The 21,371-nt window shown below is 38.4% G+C and overlaps 1 protein-coding gene across 1 annotated transcript; it reads right to left on the bottom strand.

The window, feature by feature from the left end:
* Positions 1 to 240: 240 nt before the first annotated feature.
* On the bottom strand, positions 241 to 21,348 carry EXOSC7 (exosome component 7). The gene is made up of 8 exons (XM_021540471.3): positions 21,263 to 21,348; positions 19,865 to 19,966; positions 19,126 to 19,220; positions 14,283 to 14,445; positions 9,143 to 9,213; positions 4,463 to 4,586; positions 3,349 to 3,504; positions 241 to 803 (listed from the first exon to the last, which is right to left on the bottom strand). The coding sequence occupies exons 1-8, from the start codon at positions 21,317 to 21,319 to the stop codon at positions 699 to 701; spliced, it is 873 nt and encodes a 290-aa protein (XP_021396146.1). The 5' UTR covers positions 21,320 to 21,348; the 3' UTR covers positions 241 to 698.
* Between the last annotated feature and the right edge of the window lie 23 nt (positions 21,349 to 21,371).

The following is a 21,371-nucleotide window of genomic DNA, read 5'->3' as shown; positions in this document are numbered from 1 at the left end:
AGACTTGGTGCTATGACTGCTTCCTGGGAGAGCCTGTTCCAGTGCCCAGGCACCCTCTGGGTGAGGAACCTTTTCCTGATATCCAACCCAAACGTTCCCTAAGACAGCTTCAGGCTCTTCCCTCAAGTCCTGTAACTGGTCACCTAAGAGAATAATTCAGTGCCTGCTCCCTGCTTCTCCTTGTGAGGTAGTTGTAGACAAATCTTGGTTTAAAATATGAATTGGGAACTTGAGACCATGTTGTATTTATTGTAAAACCTAACCACGTTTTATTCAAAAAATAGTAAGGTAATTTGAAGGAAGATTTCCACCTAGTGCTGCTCTCATTTGTGCTGTGCTGAAGACAACCCCATATGCATTCTAGAACACAGCAGCTGGTTTACAGAAGTACAACATGTGCAAACAGAATTGAGTGGAAAGCACAGCAGTCACTCTAGAAAACAGACTCAAGCACTTCCCAGGCAACAGCATCAACTGCTGCTGCACTTCCTGGATGCCAGCAGTTACCTGTATGGAAAGCACCTCAAATTTGCTTATTTGCATTTAACTGTAGCTTTCTTTATGCTTAGTAACATTTTGAAAGCCTCTTAGCCAGGAGGATTACTCTACCGGAAGAAAAAAAAAATAACCTTTCTTTAGATACAAACGGACAAGATTGTAAAATCAATTAAAAACAGTTTTGAACATTTAATAAAAACTCATCCTAGAAATCCAACTTTTGGTCGTGAAGTCCCCAGATTCTCTTCTTCATCCAAAATCTTCTGAAGGGCTATGTGAAGTGACTTGCCTACTCTTTGTCCTGTCTGCAAAGCAAAGAAAGTAAAAGAAACCTGAGACATATATTTATTTACAGGAAGACAACTCTTACGGAAAACTTCCTTTTGACAAATATTTTCCCTTTGATGATTCATATATACCAGCTGGTATCATAAAATATGCTTTTAATTTAGAAAAATAATTATGGTGAAAGTTTCATTTTGACTTGATTAAGTTTTGGAAGAACATACACACAAAGCCAGTGCTCTCATTCATCAGAGAAGCATTTCACAATCATTAATACCAGGTCTGCACATTGCTGGATCACCCAGGAATACAAATTAGATTCACATCAGCCACAAGCATACATTCAAATTAGCCAGCACACAGAGCATGAAGCAGAGAAGTTCTACCTGCCAGAGAACAAGAGACATCTGACCAGCAAAGCAGGCTACTAACAGAAAGTTCAGTAGACTCATCTGAATGTGCTCAGAATCAGCAGAGTGAATTTAGGCCAGCTGAACACCCTGTCCTGTGGCCAGAGATGCCCAAAATACAAACTGGCTGCCCCATCAAATCACTCTGTGGGCAGGGCCTTCATATGATTCTGTCCTGTCCAAGGATCGTAAAGGAGTTAACAGAACGTTTTCTTTACAGAAATAAACTCCAGTAGTGAAAACACAACAGCATTAGCTCCAGCAGTGACCTCTATTCATCCCACCTGCCCAAGCATACTGTGCAAGGTAGAGGGCAGGGAAACATTGGGCAGTGGTGAAATAAAGATCTTAAGGCAGTGATACTCATTGGAACTTTCCCAGGGTCTCTCTAAATGACCTGAAATAGTGACTGCAAACAGAAATAAAAAGCCCACTCATTCCTAAAGAGCCAAAGGCAGATTATATTAAAATTAGTTGATTGGTTCCTGATCTATGCAGCGAAGCCTAGGCCTGACACACAGCTGACACAAAACTCTGTTTCACTTCCTGGTGACAGTTACTGAAACCATGCACAAACCTGAAAATAAGCTACATTTTTAATTGAAGGGCCAGATGCCAGAATATGGCCAATGGTACCAAAGGAAATTTGGGAAGAGCTATGATGCAGCATGGTAGCTGTCAATACTAAACACCATGAGTAAAGCTACATAAATGGGGGGGGCACAAGAACAAGAACTGTTCTGCACTGGGACAAAGATCACTGCAGCAGTCCAGAGTCAAGAGGGCTGATACACTTTCTTCTCAAATGTAGGACAACATTGCTCACCCCAGGTCAAAGTGAGCTGGAACTGTGCAGAGCTTTGGTATTGACCTAACACGGTTGCCATCATATTCCTGCTTGCCTCTGTAATGGATCAGATCATAAACACAGTAAAAAAAACAAAAGCCTAATGCTTTGGCAGCTTCCCAAAACTTTCCCATGAAACTCCCTTCCTAAGAGATATGTCCTAGAATGTCTGTTCTCTACCAGTGAGGAAAAACCAAACATCCTCTGACCTGCAGTGAAATCATCTGGGAATAGAGGTGTCAGACATAGGTTACTCAGCTCCTCCACTGGGCATTCTCAGGCCCTTTTGTTTTTCCTGATATCCTGATCAGGATGTTGAGTGTAAGGCAGGACCAAACAGATAATTTCTGACCTCACAGAAAACATCTTGGGTTTTTTTTTTGTGATCAGCCTTATCTCTCACTCCTGCAGGGGACTTAGATATAACACATCTCTACCCAGGTAAGGGGGATGAAAGGCATGTGTGAATGCAAATAAAAAGCCCACTGGTACCACTGGATTGATATCATGATGCAGTCAAGTGCCATATACTCAGTAATTCCCTCTTGAGACAATCTGTTGTCAAACTTGGCTCCAACTTCAGCATTTCTCACTAGAGCCATGCAAAAATTAGCCCTGTGTCTCTAGGAAACGGAGCCGGCTTGAAGGATCTAATTTTCATTCTGACTTTCAAGTTCTGTCTCATGCTCAAGGCCAAACTCAGGCATGAGAATTTACACTGGAGAACAGATTTAAGAAGAGCCTGAAGGGTTTAAAATGGATCTTATATTAATGTGGACAATATCCAGATACTAGTATTTTTATGAAGTGGGGACAGATTGTAAACTCAGTAAGGAAGCAAAGAAAAACAACAGCAAAATGAGAACAGTACATTTATCATTAAGCAAATGAGTTGTGCTAGAACACCATGCACCACCAATTCCAAACACCATCTCTACTCTTATAGGAACTTTACCACGTTAGAAGTTTTGGTCTTTCAGTTTTTAAAAGACACAGTAAAAGAGGGAACATGTTCCTTAAAAATACTCTCAAAGTTTCTCAGCTTAAGTTTTACTGTCTTACAGCTGTGAAGTACTTGCCTGAAACAAATGTGAGTGCCACACATTTCAGGCATCTACAAGTTTTAGACAGTGCCCACTCACAATAGAATCTGTTTCAAAGCAAATGCCTGTGTCCTTCACAAAGTCCCTCGTGCACCACATCAAAGCACCACTGTCTCTGCTCTAAAAGCCTTTACTGAAGCTTTCTGTACACCCAAGCTCCAGCTCATCCAGTATCATCAAGAGTCAACTGCTCAACACTCCTTACCTCCATCATTTCAAAAATACTCTCGGGATCCAGGCTACCTTTCCCCACCTTCTTCATAGAAGTGATGGCACCTTTACTGGTCACTGAAATAAGCAGGCTTGCCAAAGAACAGGCTTCTTCCTGAAGAGTAGCATCCACCACGTGCCTATATCCAATCTGCAAGTTAGTGACAAAACAATGCATTAGTTTGCAGTCCTCAAAGCTCCCCCATTGAGAAATCAAACTGTGAATGCTGGCTTTGTTACTTATCTACAGCCTCCCATCCTAAAACCATGTGGCCTTAGGAAATAGTCAGAGACTGACTTAAAAGCACACAATTTAAACAGCCTCTGACCCCAAATTATGGGTACATAAACAACAGAGGTGAGATAAGCATGTCACTATTTTATACTGTTTTCCTTTCCACCATCCTTTCATCTGTATGAAACTCAATATCCACCTTTCCCTGCAACTCTAAGCATAGACTTTGCTCCCCTTTACCTGAAAATTACACATCCCAAGACTCAGATGAGTCCTCATCTCAGCAATGGCCCCTCTACTATTTATGCAATTTGCTTAGAAGAAATGCCAGCCAAATTTTCATGTAGCTAAGCCAATCACTAACAATTGGAATGGAAAATGCAGTACTCATAAAATCAACTATGTTAGCTGTGTGCTATATATGGAAGACAAAAATCTGTTTGAATGGAAAGGGATGGTACTGCACCCATGAAAATGGAATGCTGTCCTCAGCAACAAATACTCAGCATGTAACTCCAGGCAGATCACACAGCCTGCACTCCTGAACACAGTGACCTCTCGTTTTAATATACTAACATATCTGCTCCTCTGGATCTTAAGCAAGGAGCAGATGAAAAATAATAAAAACTCCTCTGCATGCACAAAGATGCATTTTAAGAATGCATCAAGTAGAAACCTACAAATCAGAGGTGCAAAGAACTCTTGTTATTCAGTAAAATCCTTAATTAGGAGGCCAAAGACAAATATATATACATAGAGGACATGGACCATTTCTGTAAATCTAATTTTATATCTAGGGGAAAAAAAATAAATGGCAGGTGAAATTAACAGCAACTGGAGTCTCTAGCAGAAATCAGAAATTTGTCAGGCTTACTTTGCTTAGTGTGACAACACAGGGCACCTCATCTATGTTGAGTCGAATACAATCATAAGGGTCATCAGACAGCTCAATCTCTTTGGTGCCTTCTTCATCCTCCAGAACGCGCACTTTGGGTATTCTGTGGAAACAAAAGGTGCAGAGTCATTGTCAGAACACATAACAAACACAGCTGTTATACAGTCACAACTCCAGGAAATTGCTGTTCTTCTAAATGAGGCAAAATGTTTAGTAGAACAGTACAAAATGTGATCAAAGTATTAACAACTCCCTGAGACTACAAAGAAAACACAGTAAGTGGGAAGATATTTAAGATAAGATCATCATATTTACATCATTCAAACAGTTCAAGTTTGAGCTGTTCTTTACACTATACATGGGGAGAAATTAGTTCGGAACTTACAAAAATCAGTTCTGAACAATTCTTTGTATCTACCAGAATGTCATAGATGTACAGGAGACCAATTAACAAAACTGAATCCTTTTGTTCTGTGGTTCCCAACCTTGCAGACAACAGCAAAATTGTCAGCATTACATCAGTGGCATTGCTTGGCAAAGGTGTGACACCAGTAGCAAATACAAGTAGTGAAGCTGTTCAGGAAAGAATAGCACCAACTAAAGAGATTTGGGGGGAAGAGAAAAGGTGACATTAGTAAAATCCTTTCTCTAGCAAGATGAGAAGATTGGCAAGATACTCTACTGTTCTAAGGACAGATACACAGACATTAGGAGGAAGCAGTGATGAAAACCCAGGCAGAAATCCAAGAAATGCTTTCTTCTCAGTTGTGAATGATGAGCTTTCTCACAAATGAGCTAGACAGGCTCCTTATCAGTCGCACATACATTGTATTTGTGATAGCCATCTAATGGAGGTTTTACGGGATTATTTAAGGCAGTTTCCTTAGCATAGTGAGTAAAGTAATTTAAAATAATTTAGGAGAAGATGGTATCTCAAGCTGCCAAGAATGTCAGCATCTTATACACCCTCATTTATCCAGGTGCCTGCTAGGATGAAGTACTGACTGAGAGACTTGGCATTACTGGCCAGTAAAACACACACAGAGCTCACTACTCAATCTTTCACACATTTGCACTTGAAAACAAAGTATTTCAAAATGTCCCAAGACAGCTAACTTCTGTAACCACAATCTGGTTTTAGGTCAGTGCTTTTACAGTAGCATTGTGTTTTATAACTAGACTCTGAAGGTTACATTCTTTTATGCACTCTGTAACAAATCTCTTCTTTTAAAAGAGGAGATATGGACTCATTTAATGAACATTTCTCCCCCACCAACACGAAGTGATTTTGATTGATCCTTGGAAGAGTATTTTAGTTATTTGGGGCTAAAAGTTGTAATGGCAAGTACTTCAAAACAGAAAACCCTGCTCCAGTGACAACAAATTCCTTACAAGCACACTGGCCTGAGCCAACCCAAAACTAAGACTTTGAGTAAGCAGAAAAATTGTGATGTGCACTTCTTCCAGAAATGAAACTCCAAATGTTTTCAACTCATTAGAAATGCATCGAAGCCTATTTTCAAGTTTAAAATATTCCATTAGAGTTGATGGAATAAAGTCACTATCTAGACTAACCCTCAAGCTACACAGGACAATGGACAACACTGGACAACTGCCTAGACAAGGCAGAGGTGTACATGCCAGAGTAATGTTTAAAAAATAAAGCAAGATTTTAAGAAAATCTGTGAGATTAAGCAACTTTTAACTCCAACCTAAAATAGCTTTGAAACCAGAGCAGTGTTTGTCTGCGAGAAAAAGTTGCCAGAATTAATACCTGAAAAATGCCTGCAAGGAGCTTTTTTGGCCAAGAACAGATGAGAGAGGTGTAAATTAGAAATACTGCAAAGGCAAAAACATCAGACACAAGCATCACAGCTGCATAAAAAGGGGGTATATGGACACAAAAACCATGCAAAGTGAATGTAGCACAAGGCTTCTCCAGAACAATGTAAATTCCTCTCCCAGCTTGTGAAGATTTATCCTAAGTAGCTGTACATGTTTACTTTGCAACTTTCATTTTTCTATTTTGATTCCTGCAACTAATCAGGGCAGAGATCTGTACAGCAAGACTCAGTCATGTAACAAACAGTGCTCTTTTCTTTGTGTGCAGACCCAGATTTCACAAATGCAAAAGCAGTCCCACCCTTCCAAGCAGGCATCAGTTCTGCCTCTACCACGCTGTGCAGCAAAAACCTTGGTATCTGCAAAGCTGTTGTGTTAGAAACTTTGTTGTTTTTGTAACTTGCCTAACTTGTAACTATTTTCTGCAGCCTCGGTTGTAAGTAGGCACATTCCACAGAACTGAGTTTAATGTCCTGTCACAGTAGCTAACTGCACATTTTGCAATATCTACTTCCATCATTAATAAATCCATCCTTAAACATCTGGGAGGCATGGGTAAGAAGAAAGCCTGGTCTCTGCTATCTTGTGCACATGATCTTGATGGTAGTTTTTAGAACTCAGTGAACAATACAGAACTGCAAGAAGTAAATATTTCCCCTAAACCAGTACTATTGTCATTGTTCCAAGCCTGAAGGGGAGAGAACAAGTCAGGTCAGGCATTCAAAGGATTTAAATCCCGTAAGTCTTGAGCAAAATTCCTGAAGTTCTGATGTTGGATTTACTTAGCTCTAAAGCAAGATATGTCCACAAATGTTACAAAAATGCTTAGAGCAAGATTTTAAATTGAAGTTTTCAAATGCCTATCTGAATATCTAAAATTTTGTAGCTTCAAAGAAAAAACAGCAGCTTGAGCTCCCTGCTCTTTGTTCCAATGCTCTAGTCAAGGCTGGCAAAGATCTGAAAACAGAACAAAAACCTGGTTGTAAACAAAGTAGGAAAAGCAAGTAAGAGTCAAAGAGGGGACACATGTCAAACACAGTTCAGAACACTTAATCTGAAGCAATCTTCAAACTGACATCTTTTCTTGTTTGGAGAATAATAATTTATGGAGAACAGGCAGCTACTCTTAAACAACCTTGTGTCAATCCAAAGAAAACCCAGTAGCTACAAAGGGAAAGGGAGAGAAAAAAGTGAACGAGTACAACAGGTTTTCACTTTGAATTTCACCTCTTGACTTTCTGAGCTTGTATGAGATGAGCTGTACTAGCGTTCCCTGCTCAAATCAACAAGATAGGGTTTTCAAAGTTAAAAAAATCAACAGGCAGTGTCATACTGTATCACATATTGAAATGATACTCAACTTCAACAAGAATTGCAGTTTGCCTGCAGCTTAAAGATTATATAAAGGACACAGTTGTCAGAGGAATAAAAATAAGTAAGAAACATTAAAATAATTACACCTTCCATCATGTTGTCCATGTTCTTTTACTCATTTATTTAATTCACTACTTTCTATACAATTGTCTCTCTTTATTCTGGTTAAAGTAAGAAAAACGACCTAGCTGCATAAATAAAGTATGAGCTGTGGATCTGCAAAACAACTCACATGGTAGTAACTGTTTTCACTACATGACTTTTGCATCCTGGCAACTCACACACAGAAATACAGGCATTTCTTCTTTTTTACTGTACTGCTAACTCCTCTGTGAGCCATTACATTTCTAAAAGTATTTTGTAATGTTATAAAAACAATCTGCTGTTAAAAGTTACTGCTGAGAACTTGATTAACATGAGAAATTTCTCAGCAACACATTCAATTTCTAGTCTCAGATGGATAAGTCTCCCCTTATCCCTTTTATAGCGTTTATAATCTGATAAAAAGCTTATTTTCCTCTTCTTTTTGCACATACTTTTCCAGATCTAGTACTGTGCCCTGATTCCCTAATAAATAAGACAGAACTACACTAGTGACTATAGCAGATCACTAATTAATGCTGAAGAACAATTTGAGATCCACTTTTAAAACATTTATGCTAGCAGGAGTCTAGGTTTCACACCTCTACCAGCTATTTTTGCCATGTAAGTTTTTTAGCAAAGCTATTCACTAGGTTGTTTTTCTCAAAGGTGCTACAAAACTCTATATTCCCTTTCACCTACAGATAAAATAGAAACAATAGAAAAAATAGTAGTAAGTATTATTGAAAACACACAGAGAAGACTTGCATCATTCATTCTACTAGATTTTGTTTTTCCATTCTTTGAATTAAAATGCATGGAGCAAAGTTCTTTTGACGACACATAATTTTCCCCTCCCCACAATCTCTCACTACCACTTTTTTCCTCTTGATTTTAAAAAGAACTCTAGGCTGACAGTTAATGAGAACAAAATCAAAAGTGGAAAACCAGAGCTAATTACAAATCAGTAGTCACACTAATAGAGGGCTTCTTATTCAGGAGCATCACATATAAGTAAATACTTCTTATTTGAAATCCACAAGGCATCAACACCAAGGCCTCCAAACACTTGCAACAAAACCATATGGTCAACACTACTTTTGTGGATCTGGCTACAACAAAAGTTATATTGTGAACATGATTGTGCACAACATGCAATATGGCACTTGATCATTAGAAACTGAATTAAAATAACATTAGTTCATGGTACTTGCATGCAAATGAGTGCCTTGTATCTGAATGCAAGTTGTCTTGGGAATTTATTTAAACAATTAAGCATTAAAAATGTTTTGCTCACAGAGAATGTTTCTCTTCCACTTCCCATGCCACGTCTACCCACATGAAATAAGATCTGTGCTTTACCTTGTGTTAAAGAGAGCTGCCTTCACTGCGATAGAGATTGCATCAAAGATGTTCCCACCACATTCCAATAACTGGAGAGGAAAAGAAGAATCTCTTTAAAATAAAATTAGGCTAGTGTCTTTAAATGAAGCCTTTATTTTATTTAAACCTACTTGAAAAGGAAGAAAATTAATTACCAGAACAGGTTTTTAAAAAACAAAGTTGTCTTTAAAGCCTATACAAGAAAAGAAACAGATAGGAAATTAAGATTTCAGCTAACTGTATTATGCATGCAAAATAGAAGAGTTAATGCACTTCATAATAAAATTAATGATAAAATTTAATAATAGAAGCTGAAATGAAACCACCACTATTCTTAATCTTCTTGTGCTAAGGTTCTGAACTAGTCTATGGCCAGAATACCCTTTATAAACTCATCACATTAATTCTTTAGTGCTAAATTAAGCCAATCAATTTTCTAATTTCATTTCAAAGAGGAGTCTTTTTAAAATATCAGATGGACAAAACGAACTGGGAGAACTGCTGTCACAGAAGAAACACACACTGTCACTGAGAACATGGTATGGAAAGCAAGTTATATAAGGTGTAGTTATGAAGGCACATCATGATTTATTCTGTTTATAGGAAAGAGTCATTGTCATGTTTGTCTTGTACCTGAAAGTGAACAAGTGAAGTGTGTGGAGGCAGCCTAGCTCAGTTTCTTCCCATGAAGATGGGGAGAACAACAGTCAAAGGGAAAAGCAGCACTGCATACAAGGTAAAAAGGAAGGGCTCCCCAAACCATGACTACCTTCTGCAGGCTGCCAGGCAAGTCAGAGATGTGTCTGTGCATAGCCTACTGTCACTTCTCTGACCAGCTCAGCTCTCAGCTGCCAGTACTGTTTCCTGAGGGCACACACACAGGCATTTGAAACTACTTCAGCAAGAAAATATGGATGCTTCTCTGTGACATCAATCTATGCTGTATGATGAGAGCAAAACACATTTTGCAATCCTGATTACATTGACTGTTCTTCAAAATGTTTTTAAAAATGAGATAAACTCCTGCACAGGGAGTAAATCATAAACGAGATATTCTATAAAGACAGTTACTTTTTATGAAGACAGACTGGATAGTGTAAAAAGAATGACAAACAGTTGGGATAGAAAGCTAAATACAAAGATGATCAGATTATTTTTTTGCAAGCAGCTGCTGGATACAGAGAGGTTAACTTGCCCCTTTCAGACACTATTAGATTTTACTCAATAACACAATAAGCCCCACAATATCTTTGTTATTAAAACACAATAATGGGATGTGCCTGCACTGTTGCTAGGCTTGTGTTCAGGCTGCTGTTCTAAAGCCCTATCTGTGCTACAGTGGCTCCTAGAGGCAAGGAACACTGCTTGCACAGAGCATGGTGCAACAGTTCCTCCACAAAGAAATGAACCCTTTTCTCAGCTCAAGAACCTTGTACTGACATCCCTCCCATTTATTCAGCTATTTTTAAGACTAAGAAAGTCTGCATCACTGTGAGTTGTGGGAAGCAGAGGGGTCTTTTCTGCTTTTAATTTACTCATATGCAAGTGAAAAAGTTATGGGAAAGAAAAGATAACATATGACTGTCTGTAGACTTCACCTTATTCAGAAAAGCTTTTCCTCCAAAAGTAGAGATTCCTAACTTCTTTTTTATCAGGCAGGGGGCAGGGGAGGAGGAAATAGAAAACATGAGGAAATCCTGGAAGGTGCTCATTAGTGAACTGCAAAAATTTCAAGAGAAACTAATGCACCCAGTCCTCCTGACACAACGTACTGTGACTGGATATGGAGTGGTAAGAGATTGCACTTTGATTCTCCTTGTTTAGCCCAGCAGGCTGCTGGGGCAAATTATGGGGAGAAGACTATATGTATATATCAAAACCCACTCAAAAATGCCTAAAAGCTTCTTATTTCTGACATCAATAGTTTGCTTAGAAAAGGAAGAAATTGAGGGAAACAGAGAGGGTGAGAACAGGCCTTTGTGGTACTCCACATTGATAAGCTACTGTTTGGAAGTGGAATGCCTTCCATTATTAAAAAAGAATGAATACACTCTGAAAGGTCAAGGTACATATTCTCCACCTTTGACACATGTATCTCAATTTGTCCATATGTCTGCATATTTGTGGTGTGCATGGCTGAAGTTATTTTTTTTCCAGTCTGATTATATCATGTCCCAAGTACACTGATCACTAGAAAATATTTGAGAGATGTTTTTAATTGATAAAGCTTTTGCATGACTGCAAAACACACTATTTGCTCTTTTAAGACTGCATGTGTCAAATTTTGTTTGCACACAGGAGCTGAATACAGGTGTCTTAATAAAACTGTATGTGGCAAAGTTGCACAGCAATAGAGTATTTTCCAGGCTCATAACATTCTTTCTGGATCTCTGTCTTTTGGAATGAGACACTTTCAGACAAGTACCTTCACACCTGACTGCAGGGTACCAATATTTTCAGCCTTACGATGGATTAAAAGTTTATTTTCTCTCCAATTTGACTATGCAACACAAAGACCAATGTAAAGAATTTCCAGGCATTCTGAAGGAAAATATCACCCAAAGGACTCTCTTTGAGTGTTGTTTTTATACTCAGAATCTGTCTCCCTCAAATGACGAATAATATGAGTTGTTCCTTATATTAGCCCAAGTGTCATCCTTACACCACACACTATAAAAAGTAGAATTCTATAGGAATGATTCAGCAACGGCAGCTTCAGAAAAATCTGTAGGTGTCAAGCACCTACACTATCACATGTAATATACATGTATACTGTTTGCAAAAGGAAATATTACAAGTATGTCAAAAAAGTGAAAATACAGAGGACTGAGATGGAAAAAAAAAGGCGGAGATAGAACAGAATAAGAAAGAAATGTTTACAGTATTTTGTTCTAACTGTACCAACCACTCTTCAATGGCTCACACACAAAATCCCTGCAGAATATAACATTAAAAAGACCCATCAGGTTGAGAGTCGTAATTATGAACCTGCAACAGATTTTTAATTGGCATTGTAAAAAGAGATAAATGTAAAATTCCTCATATAAAATAGTGATGCCTTGATGCCCTGATGTTCATAATTCTGATACAATTAGTAGCATGAAAACATAGAGGCTGTTTTTCTCTGTAACTGGACAATCAACAAATCTGGCCAGGAAGAATCAGGTAACAACCAGTTATATCTCAAACAAAAGCTATACAGAATAGTGTGTGTGTGTGTCTGTGTGTGTGTGTGTGTGTGTGTGTGTGTGTGTGTATGAATACATATATATACACACACAGAGAAGCAGACTGCTTTATGAAAGTCTTTGTTTATGCAGTGCCTATGCAATGTTAAGCAGCATGTTGCTTAAATAAGCACAGCATTTAATATTCTGTACCTCTGCTTGTAATTACCTACCTAACTAAAGGGCCCAGTGTGATTTCTCAGAACTAACACTTCATTCTCCATTAAACCTCGCCAAGCTGCAATAAGCCAGAGACTTGGGCTGTTAAAGCACTCAGTAGAGGTACATATTCCATCATTTTGTAGCTGGACTGTTGTACCGTATCTACTATAATTAGGCTAATGCTACTGCTTTTAAAATAACTAGTGAACTAATTTTCACATTTATTTAGGTCTTAGTCTAAATGTTCCTGTATTGTTCAACAAAACCCTGTATTTAATTTCTTGGCCATACAGCTTAACATTCTGCACATTATTTCACAGATCCTAATGTGTGGGAGTCCAGGACATCCATCTGGCTGCCCTGGCTGTCTCAAGACCCTGGAAGGGGACTCAGAGACCTTGACATGATATCAAAAACACCTGTGGCTTTCATTTTAGCCCATGGAAAAAACTGACAACTTTGTATGAGGAATTACAAGCCACAAGGGTTTGAGTAGTGTGGTAGGTGAATTAACACAGGGTGAAAAAGTAAAATTTTGGGGCTTTTTAGAATGGGGTTCAAGGGGACAAGATAGAGGGATTTGGGCATGTCCTGACCTTCTTCTCCTTCTTCTTGCCCTCCATGTCTTGGTGTGATGGTGACTTCTCTATTGGTTTAAGGTAGAGACTCACTGTCTAACATAAATGATAGATATTGGCACATTATTGTAAACATAGTACACGTAGTGTTTGGTAGAAAATGTAAACATTGCCCGACAGGGCAGACAGAATGCCATGGCCAACCTGCTAGACAGAGCTCAGCAGGTCAGAGAAAGAATGTTATAGATAAGGAAAAATAAACAACCTTGGGAAGCTGACCCTACGCATTCAGACCTTTTCTTTGGCTGTGCAGGCTGGGAAAAAAGGACTTTTACAGTCTTGGGGTCACCTCGACACCCAGACCCCGAGACAATGGATTGCTCTAAGATCCCTTAACATATTTCCACTTCCAAATTTGATAAACAGAAACTCAACTTTGGATCAATAAGAATTGGAAATAACATTCAGGAGAGTGTAACTGGCAAACTTCTATTGATATTCCCATGACAGAGTGCTTTAAATGCAGTATATTTGGAAATTGAGCTGCTGCATGCATCAGATTTGTATGCATAAAACTCAGTGTCCATTACTGTCATGGGAACAAATATTCAGTTTATCTTCTACATTTAATACATGTACACAAGTTTCATCAAAAAGCACCTAGGCTAAACCTAGCTTTTGCCAAAAAAGGTTCTATTTTACTTTAGTGAATTAGTAGTGATAAGACTACAAAGAACCAAGCAGATGGACAGTTCTGTTAGGGCTAACATGCACCCATAATAATTGATATTCACTTGAACAAGATATCTGTTGTTACATCTACCTTGTAAAAGAAGTTTACCCTTCTTTAGTGGCAATTTCTTGTAAGATAATAAGATCGCTGATTTTTATTTGAAAGAGATTTGGAGTATTCAATGTGTTATTAGCTCTGCAGTGGAACAGCAGCATCAAGAAGAGTAGAAAAAGAGCAAGCTGAAATTAGTGATTAAGTACTATAAGTAGATTCACAAGAAAACTTGCATCCATGCTGTGATACATTATATCACATAATGAGATGCTTTTTTTAAAACAAGAAAATACAGAAAGTTATGCTAAGTCAGTCTCTGCCTTAGAAACATTTTGCTGAATCTAAGTTTTCACTTCTGTACTTACCAATACATCCACATAGAGAACCCAGCAGTGCTCTTTGGGATTAATACAAAGGGATTTCAAGTCTACACTGTTCTCACAGCTGAATACTCTGTATAGTGTATTTGCTATATCTGTGCCAAGTTCTTCTCCTCCCCGGCCTTCCAACTCAGGAGAATTTGAAGAGCTAGATAAAGAAAGAAAAGAATACTTTCACTTGTGAAACAGCAAATACCCAAAGAATATTTCTTAAACATTGAAAGTATCTAAGGATTTATTTGTACAAGAATAAGTATCCTATCTGAAAAGGAATTATTTCAATTTTGCATGAGAGAAGGTTTTGATGCAGATAATATACTGACATTTTGTTACAAATACTAATACTAACTAAATCCCACTACTATCTTCAGTTCCCCAGTTACAATTAAAGTAAAATTCAGCGAATTCTCTCAGAGATTATTTCTTAAGCACTGTCACCTTCTATCACCTCTACACTTAAAAAAAAAAAAAAAAGTAGGACATCTGTATTAAGTTCAGCACAGCTACCAAGACAGCCTAGTGAGAGCTGAATGTTAAATTATTAAGAGACTAGCTAAGAAGAGAAAGATATGATGCTATGACAAGTAGAATACTAATTTCTTGTAAGTAACATGACTGCTTGACCTTAATTGGTAATTTCTTTACTGAGTGTATTGTCTGCTATCAAGCCCCTTAAAGAAAGCATGTCATGCTTTCTGCAGCTTATGGAGAACAGCAACGAAACATCTCTTCCAGACGGGATCTAACAAAGTGTGTGGTCTTTACTTCCCTGATTCCATTGTAACAAACTATTTATGAGCAGCCATGCAAGAAAGTCCTTGGGTGCTGGGGCCTGGTACACAGCTAAGAAACTTCTAACAATGAAAGAAAACAAGCCAAAAAAGAGATATACAAAAAATCCAACCAACCAACAAAAAACCAAACCAAACAAACAAAAAAAACCCAAACACCTAACAAAAAAAACCCGCCCCCAAACCAAACAAGAAACCCCAAAAACAAAACAAAAAAAAAATAACACACAACCTCCCCGCCAGCCCCTCCCCGCAAACAAACAAAAGCCAAACGAATCTAACCAAACAAAATCCACCCCAAACCTAACAAAAAATGCCCTGCCTCCAAAGAACAAGAAATGTCCAGAGATGCATATACAGTAAAATAATGAGCAACAATTCCAAACCCAGCCTCTGGTTTATAGAGAGGGCAAAAATATTCTCAAGCAGTGGACCTGTAGCAGTGTTGCAAATCTTATTTTAAAATAAATCAGTCAGACTTCCACCAAATTAATTTCTCATTAGAGAACATATCAAAGGAAGTGGTTACACAAGAGTATTTTAGATCTGTTCAAAATCTGCAATGGCCACGCCCTGTATTCTCCTAGTGGGGCATATCACAGGACAAATTTCTCATGTATGTTCTGTGTGCACATGATGATACAAAACCTTAGCACACCAGGAGTACAAAAATACAGCGGGAAACTATGTGCTGGAGTATAATCCCTTCACTTTAAAAAAAAAAAAAAAACAAATGCAAACAACTAAAGATACACATTATCAAGGTGTGACTTAAGCCATCAAGTGAGCTGTGCCAATAATACTGCAGAATTTATAAGCTTATTTACAATTATCTACTATTATCCTTACTTCACAGTAACTCTCCCAACTTGTTCTTTTGCAGAGTTGATGAAAACTCAGAATGCCAGGAAGAACTATTGGACGTTTTAGAAGTTATTTGCTGCTACTAGAAGCAGACAGCACTATACATGCTTAAAAATACAAAGAAACATTACTGCCAATTAAGCAGCGATCTATGCTTCCAAATTGTATTTGCCACATGAATAAGCATTGCAAGTGTGACACACAATATTATTCAGGGTTATCAGGGTTACTAATTTTATGAGACAAGATCTTATCTAAGTATAACTCAGTGCTGAGTTAGGTCTTCAGGTTGTACTAAACTAGCACTTATCCATGGAAGCAGTTTTTATGCACATTAACGAGATCATTTTGTTTAAGCCGTAGTTATGCAAGCATTATGATCCCTATGGCAAGTTGCAAGAATTATGCAAACTTCAATCTATGCCTCATTATTATTTCTAAACACAAAGTTTTATCAAATGTATTTTTTGATTACGAGTGGATGCTTTGACAGTGAGTAGAAAGAACCTAAGACTCAATTGGAACACTGTACATTTCACTGCATCTTAATTCCATTTTAACACTTCATTTCCTTGCAATCAAAGTGAAATAAAGAAGCAAGGCTACCAGGATATTATTATAACTATTTGGTAAATACTGCCATCTAATGCCTACTGATTATTGCAGTAACTTATACTGGGCAAAATTTGGAAAGGGGATGTCTTAACAGACTAGAAAATGCTTAGTAGTGGTACAGAATTTCTACGTTCAAGTAGCATGTAACTTTCAAGACTATCAAAGTCATTTCAATGTCACATTGCCTAACAGTCTGAGATTCCTCTTAAAGCACAATGATACTTCTACCACATATCTCTACTGAATTGCAAAACTCCTCCTGTTGTCAGATAAAATCTTTCTATTGCAACAGTTAAACATTTCTCACTTATTGCTCAGGCCATTAATATACTGTAATTTACAGTTGGTCAGATCTGGACAAATATATTCCTTGCTTCCCTAACCCCACAAACAAAATCTGAGGCATTCAAGGAATTCAGATGTCTGTTTTTCTTGTTGTTTCTATACCTTACAGTTTGAAAGTGATAAATCAGATCAGCCAAAATACTCAAATATGAGACAAGCAGACATGGCAGTCTTTCAGCATCAAGGGCCAGGATGAATGTCTTCTCCAGTGATGAGAGGCAGTAAGAATACCACACATATTAGGACATAGACTTGTTTTATGACAATTAATTTCTAGGATCACAAATCAGTGCCCAAAAAATCATCCCCTCCAGAGATTCACATTAAAATCTGTCTCAAAATGGGACTAAGTGTGCTTCTCAGATTTCAGGTAAAGGACTCAGAGCAGAATAAAGAGAAATAGAAGTCTGGGTCAGAGAATTATACACATGATCCAGCAAATTATTATCTTCATCAGTAAAAGAAACTATGGAAGTTTTGAGAAATAAGCATTTTAAGATAGTAATCACTGCAGTCTGAGTTTTTATTATTAGCTTCATCAATACAAAAGCCAGTTAGAACACACAGGAACTTCACCAGAAGCTTCAGGGTATTGAATTGTGCTCAGTTACTACCACCCAGTGGCAGTCTGGCAAAGCATCAGGGTACTGACAGCAGCTCATTCCCCTTGACAGAGGGAAGCTGCCTCCACTTTCTGTCTTTTGCATCTTTCTGGAAGCTAAAGAACACCCTTCCCTGTCCCACAAACATGTGACAATTGACTACAATCCTCTAAAATTCAGGCCCTTGGATCCTGTTGTCACAGAAATTACTTATTTCCTGAACTGACTAAATCCAACTCCCACAAGATTGATGCACATCTCCCTCCCATCCCATGAAGCGGAGATAACAGAAAATACAACTGAGCATTAATATAATGAGTTGAAGATTTTCTAGTATCTATTTCCATATACAAGAAGTGCCATGGAATTGCCACATGTCCACAGACCACTTTTTTTAGGAAGAAATGTCCCTGCTGTCAATGGACTTTCTTCATATAGGGAAGAAAAACCCAAAACAATAAACATGTACCATTTAAGACACTTCATACAGGAGTTCTAACAGCAGGACCACATTCAAGATCATCTTCCCATCTGGTATGTTTTGAACAGCAATTGTAAACAAACTATCAATTCACAGGTGAGTGCTTTCCTTTAAGGCATTAAGTTTCCACAGTTAACTAGAACATAGTGATGCAAAGCTCTCAAACCTTAGCTTTAACAGTGGTATATTGGTTTAATGTCAGAGTAGCAACATTTTTGTTTCTAATAAAAATGAAAAGAGATGCCACATGTAAAGCATCCATCTTGACAATGCCAAGACTTTTATGAGAGGTCCCCAAAGCAATTTAAATCATAAAGAAGAGTTTTGGGTAAGTCTGCAAGACATGGATACTGTAGTCTTGGCTGCAGACAATTTAGACTAACATTGAGATATCACTGTGATATCTCAGAACAACCTCTAAACAAGAGTTCTGTTTTCTTCCAGCTTCTTGCATAATTCAAACACTATGAAGAGTGTAAGGATAAATAACAGTCCATTTGTAACAAAATGCAAAAAATCTGATTAAAAATAAACACCCTTTTAGTTAATGAAAGATGGATTCACATATAAATATATAACTAACATTTCTAATTAGTCTTTGCATCTGAAATTTACATTTGAGGTTTTTCTTTTTTTAGACAAAAAAAAAATTGGACTAAACACATGTCAAACTTTTTCCACTGCTTTCACAGACAAAGTAAGCCCACCTTTAAGTACAGTTAAAGTACAGTGTGCATTGGTCAATTATTCTCTTCCAACTTTTTTTTTTTTAAAGAAATTTTCTCTATTTTATCGTGGCAAAAACAACAGCTAGACATTTTAATCATGAAGGCTGGTTCCAAGCATGTGTACTTTTCCAGCTGTAGTGATGCTATGCAATTTGGGATTGTTTTATTTAACTAGTTTTGATTCTTCAACTCCTGCTGATTTGCTTCTTTTGGGTTTGCAGGACCAGCAGAAAAATCCTCAACATTCACTGCTACTGAAACGGTAGAATAACTTGTTTCTCTCACTCAAACCCCTAGAGGAGGTTAGTGGAATGAAGGCATAAACCTCTGAAGAATGGCAAGACCTGATTAGTAATTTATTCCAAATATTAGATCTATTTCATTTTTTTCTAGTATACTAACCAGTCAACAAAAAATTCCAGGTAACCTTCATCTGGTTTCTCCAGCTTCGGTGTCCCCATTTCAGCTTTTATGCCTACCAAGATATCAGTTTCTCCCTATTAAAACAAGAACACATCACTCAACAGAACTATGTGTTTAATTTAAATGTCTACGGTAAACTGACATTTCTACCTTTCAGTTATCTGATCATTCTATCAGAATGAACTTAAAATTAACATTTTTTTAAAAAAACAAAAGGCTTTAGAAGGACAATATTAAGTGTAAGAAGATTCTTCAAACAATTACCATACATATTACCTATCTTTAGGTTAAAAAGATTCTTAATATCCAAGATTACTTCTGTAATCTTGGTTCTGTAAACAGCTCTTTCTGCAGAACCTTCATAATGGTGCACAGTACATTTATCTTCTTCACAGTCAACATGTCAGAAGTAGTTTCGCATCGTTTTAAAGGAAGAGAAATTTTTGCACCTCCCAGAAACTAGGCACAACAAGCAACCTCAGTTTTCAAGATTAAATGTTAAATTATTGCAGACTGAAGGCTGTCCAGGCACTTTACAGTAAAACCAGCTCAAGCCAGCCTGAAGTAATTATATATCCTACCATTATTTCCATATCCCATGGTTTCAGTTACTGCTATACACATACATGTTATACAGGTTATACACAAACCTATCTGCAAATAGCCACATGAAGCAATTTCATTAGCAAGGTACCCAATCCCTAAGAAATTTACCTACCAGCTTTACTCTTGCAGATCCACTTGTGTTTGATACAACATCTGTTTCTACTTCTGCACATCTGTAGTCTTCACAGCCTCGACCATCTACACGAAGGTCTTCCTAAGTATGACAACCAATTTATTGTTGAGGGAATCAGTAGTGAAAAGTAAAAACAAAACAAACAAAAAACCCCCACCACAAACAAAAAACTCTGTGACTTTAAACTTTCCTTCTCCTATACCAAATGCAGCACTAAAAAGGATATAAAAGCAACAACTTGTAGTTTCACTATAGTTTCACTATACTTTTTAATTTATATCTCATTTATGTAGAGCTTGTAACAAGCAATCTGCAGGCACCAATGAATTGCACCAAGTCCCTCTAATTCCCAAAAGAAAGCTTTGGATTTCAAAACTGTAAAGGTCTTGGCTTTAAATGGTACTTTACCTAACGCAACCCAGCTCTTTCCTTAGATAGGCAAGTTCTGTACTTTTACATCAGTAATTAGGACCCCAGCAGACAAAAATAATACACCAACCTCCCAAATGCTTTCCTCTATTTGTATTCCACAAATGAGTATTACACATCCTCTGATACTCTACAGCTCATTCCCATAAAAACAGGTTTTCAGTAAATTTCAGTAAGAATACAGTTCTTTTATCTTTGGGGCTTCTCCTTAAACACCCTTCACTCTTCCTCCATTGTCCACTCGTGTTCCTTCGCCAAGTTACAGGTTAAAACTCTATCCAATGGCAGTAACTTGAGGAAGAGCCAGGAAAGACCAAGGAAAGAGGAGCAGATGGGGGCAGAAGGATATTAAGCTCTTAGAAAGCATCCAAAGGAGGGCAATGAAGATGGTGAAGGGCCCTGCAGGGAAGTCGTTTGAAGGGATGCCGCGGTCACTTGGGCTGTTCAGCCTGGAAGAGACTGAGGGGAGACCTCACTGCACTCTACAACTTCCTCAGGAGAGGAGGGGCAGGCACTGATCTCTTCTCGGAGGTGACCAGTGACAGGACCTGAGGGAATGGCCTGAAGTTGTGTCAGGGGAGACTTAGGTTGGACATCGGGAAAAGGTTTTTGAACCAGATGGTGGCTGGACACTGGAAAAGGCTCCCATGGGAAGTGGTCACAACACCAAGCTTGACAGAGCTCAAGAAGCCTTTTGACAATGCCCTCAAGCACACGGTGTGACTCTTTGGGTGCTCTGTGCAGGGCCAGAAGTGGGTGATCCTCGTGGGTTCCTTCCGAGCCAGCATATTGTGTGATTCTGTGAAAACAAATCCACGTCCCGCTCTCAGCCTGCTTCCCGTTCTGATGCTCGGTGTGCTGAGTACTGCTCCAGAGGCTCGCCACCAGACAGAGCGGTGCAGGGCTCCTTCCCTCCCTCCCTCCTCCCCTGCCTCCCGCCCGCGGTACCTGCACGCCGTGCACGATGTACAGCTTCTCCGCCTCGCTCAGCACCACGGACGCCATGCCCGCCGCCTCCGCCGCACCTGCGCACTGCCGCGCTTCCTCCCCGCCGCCC

Source organism: Lonchura striata, chromosome 2 (genome assembly GCF_050655825.1).
Source record: "Lonchura striata isolate lonStrDom1 chromosome 2, ASM5065582v1, whole genome shotgun sequence".
Classification (NCBI taxonomy): domain Eukaryota; kingdom Metazoa; phylum Chordata; class Aves; order Passeriformes; family Estrildidae; genus Lonchura; species Lonchura striata.
Note: the sequence above shows the minus strand (reverse complement) of the source record. Positions and strands in the feature narration are given on the sequence as shown.

Coding starts and splice junctions, on each gene's coding strand:
- EXOSC7 (XM_021540471.3), bottom strand. CDS start 21,319: ATGGCGTCCGTGGTGCTGAGCGAGGCGGAGAAGCTGTACATCGTGCAC. Junction 19,967..21,262: donor ACATCGTGCACGGCGTGCAG/GTACCGCGGGCG, acceptor TGTCATACTTAG/GAAGACCTTCGTGTAGATGG. Junction 9,214..14,282: donor TTCTCTATGTGGATGTATTG/GTAAGTACAGAA, acceptor TTTCCTCTCCAG/TTATTGGAATGTGGTGGGAA.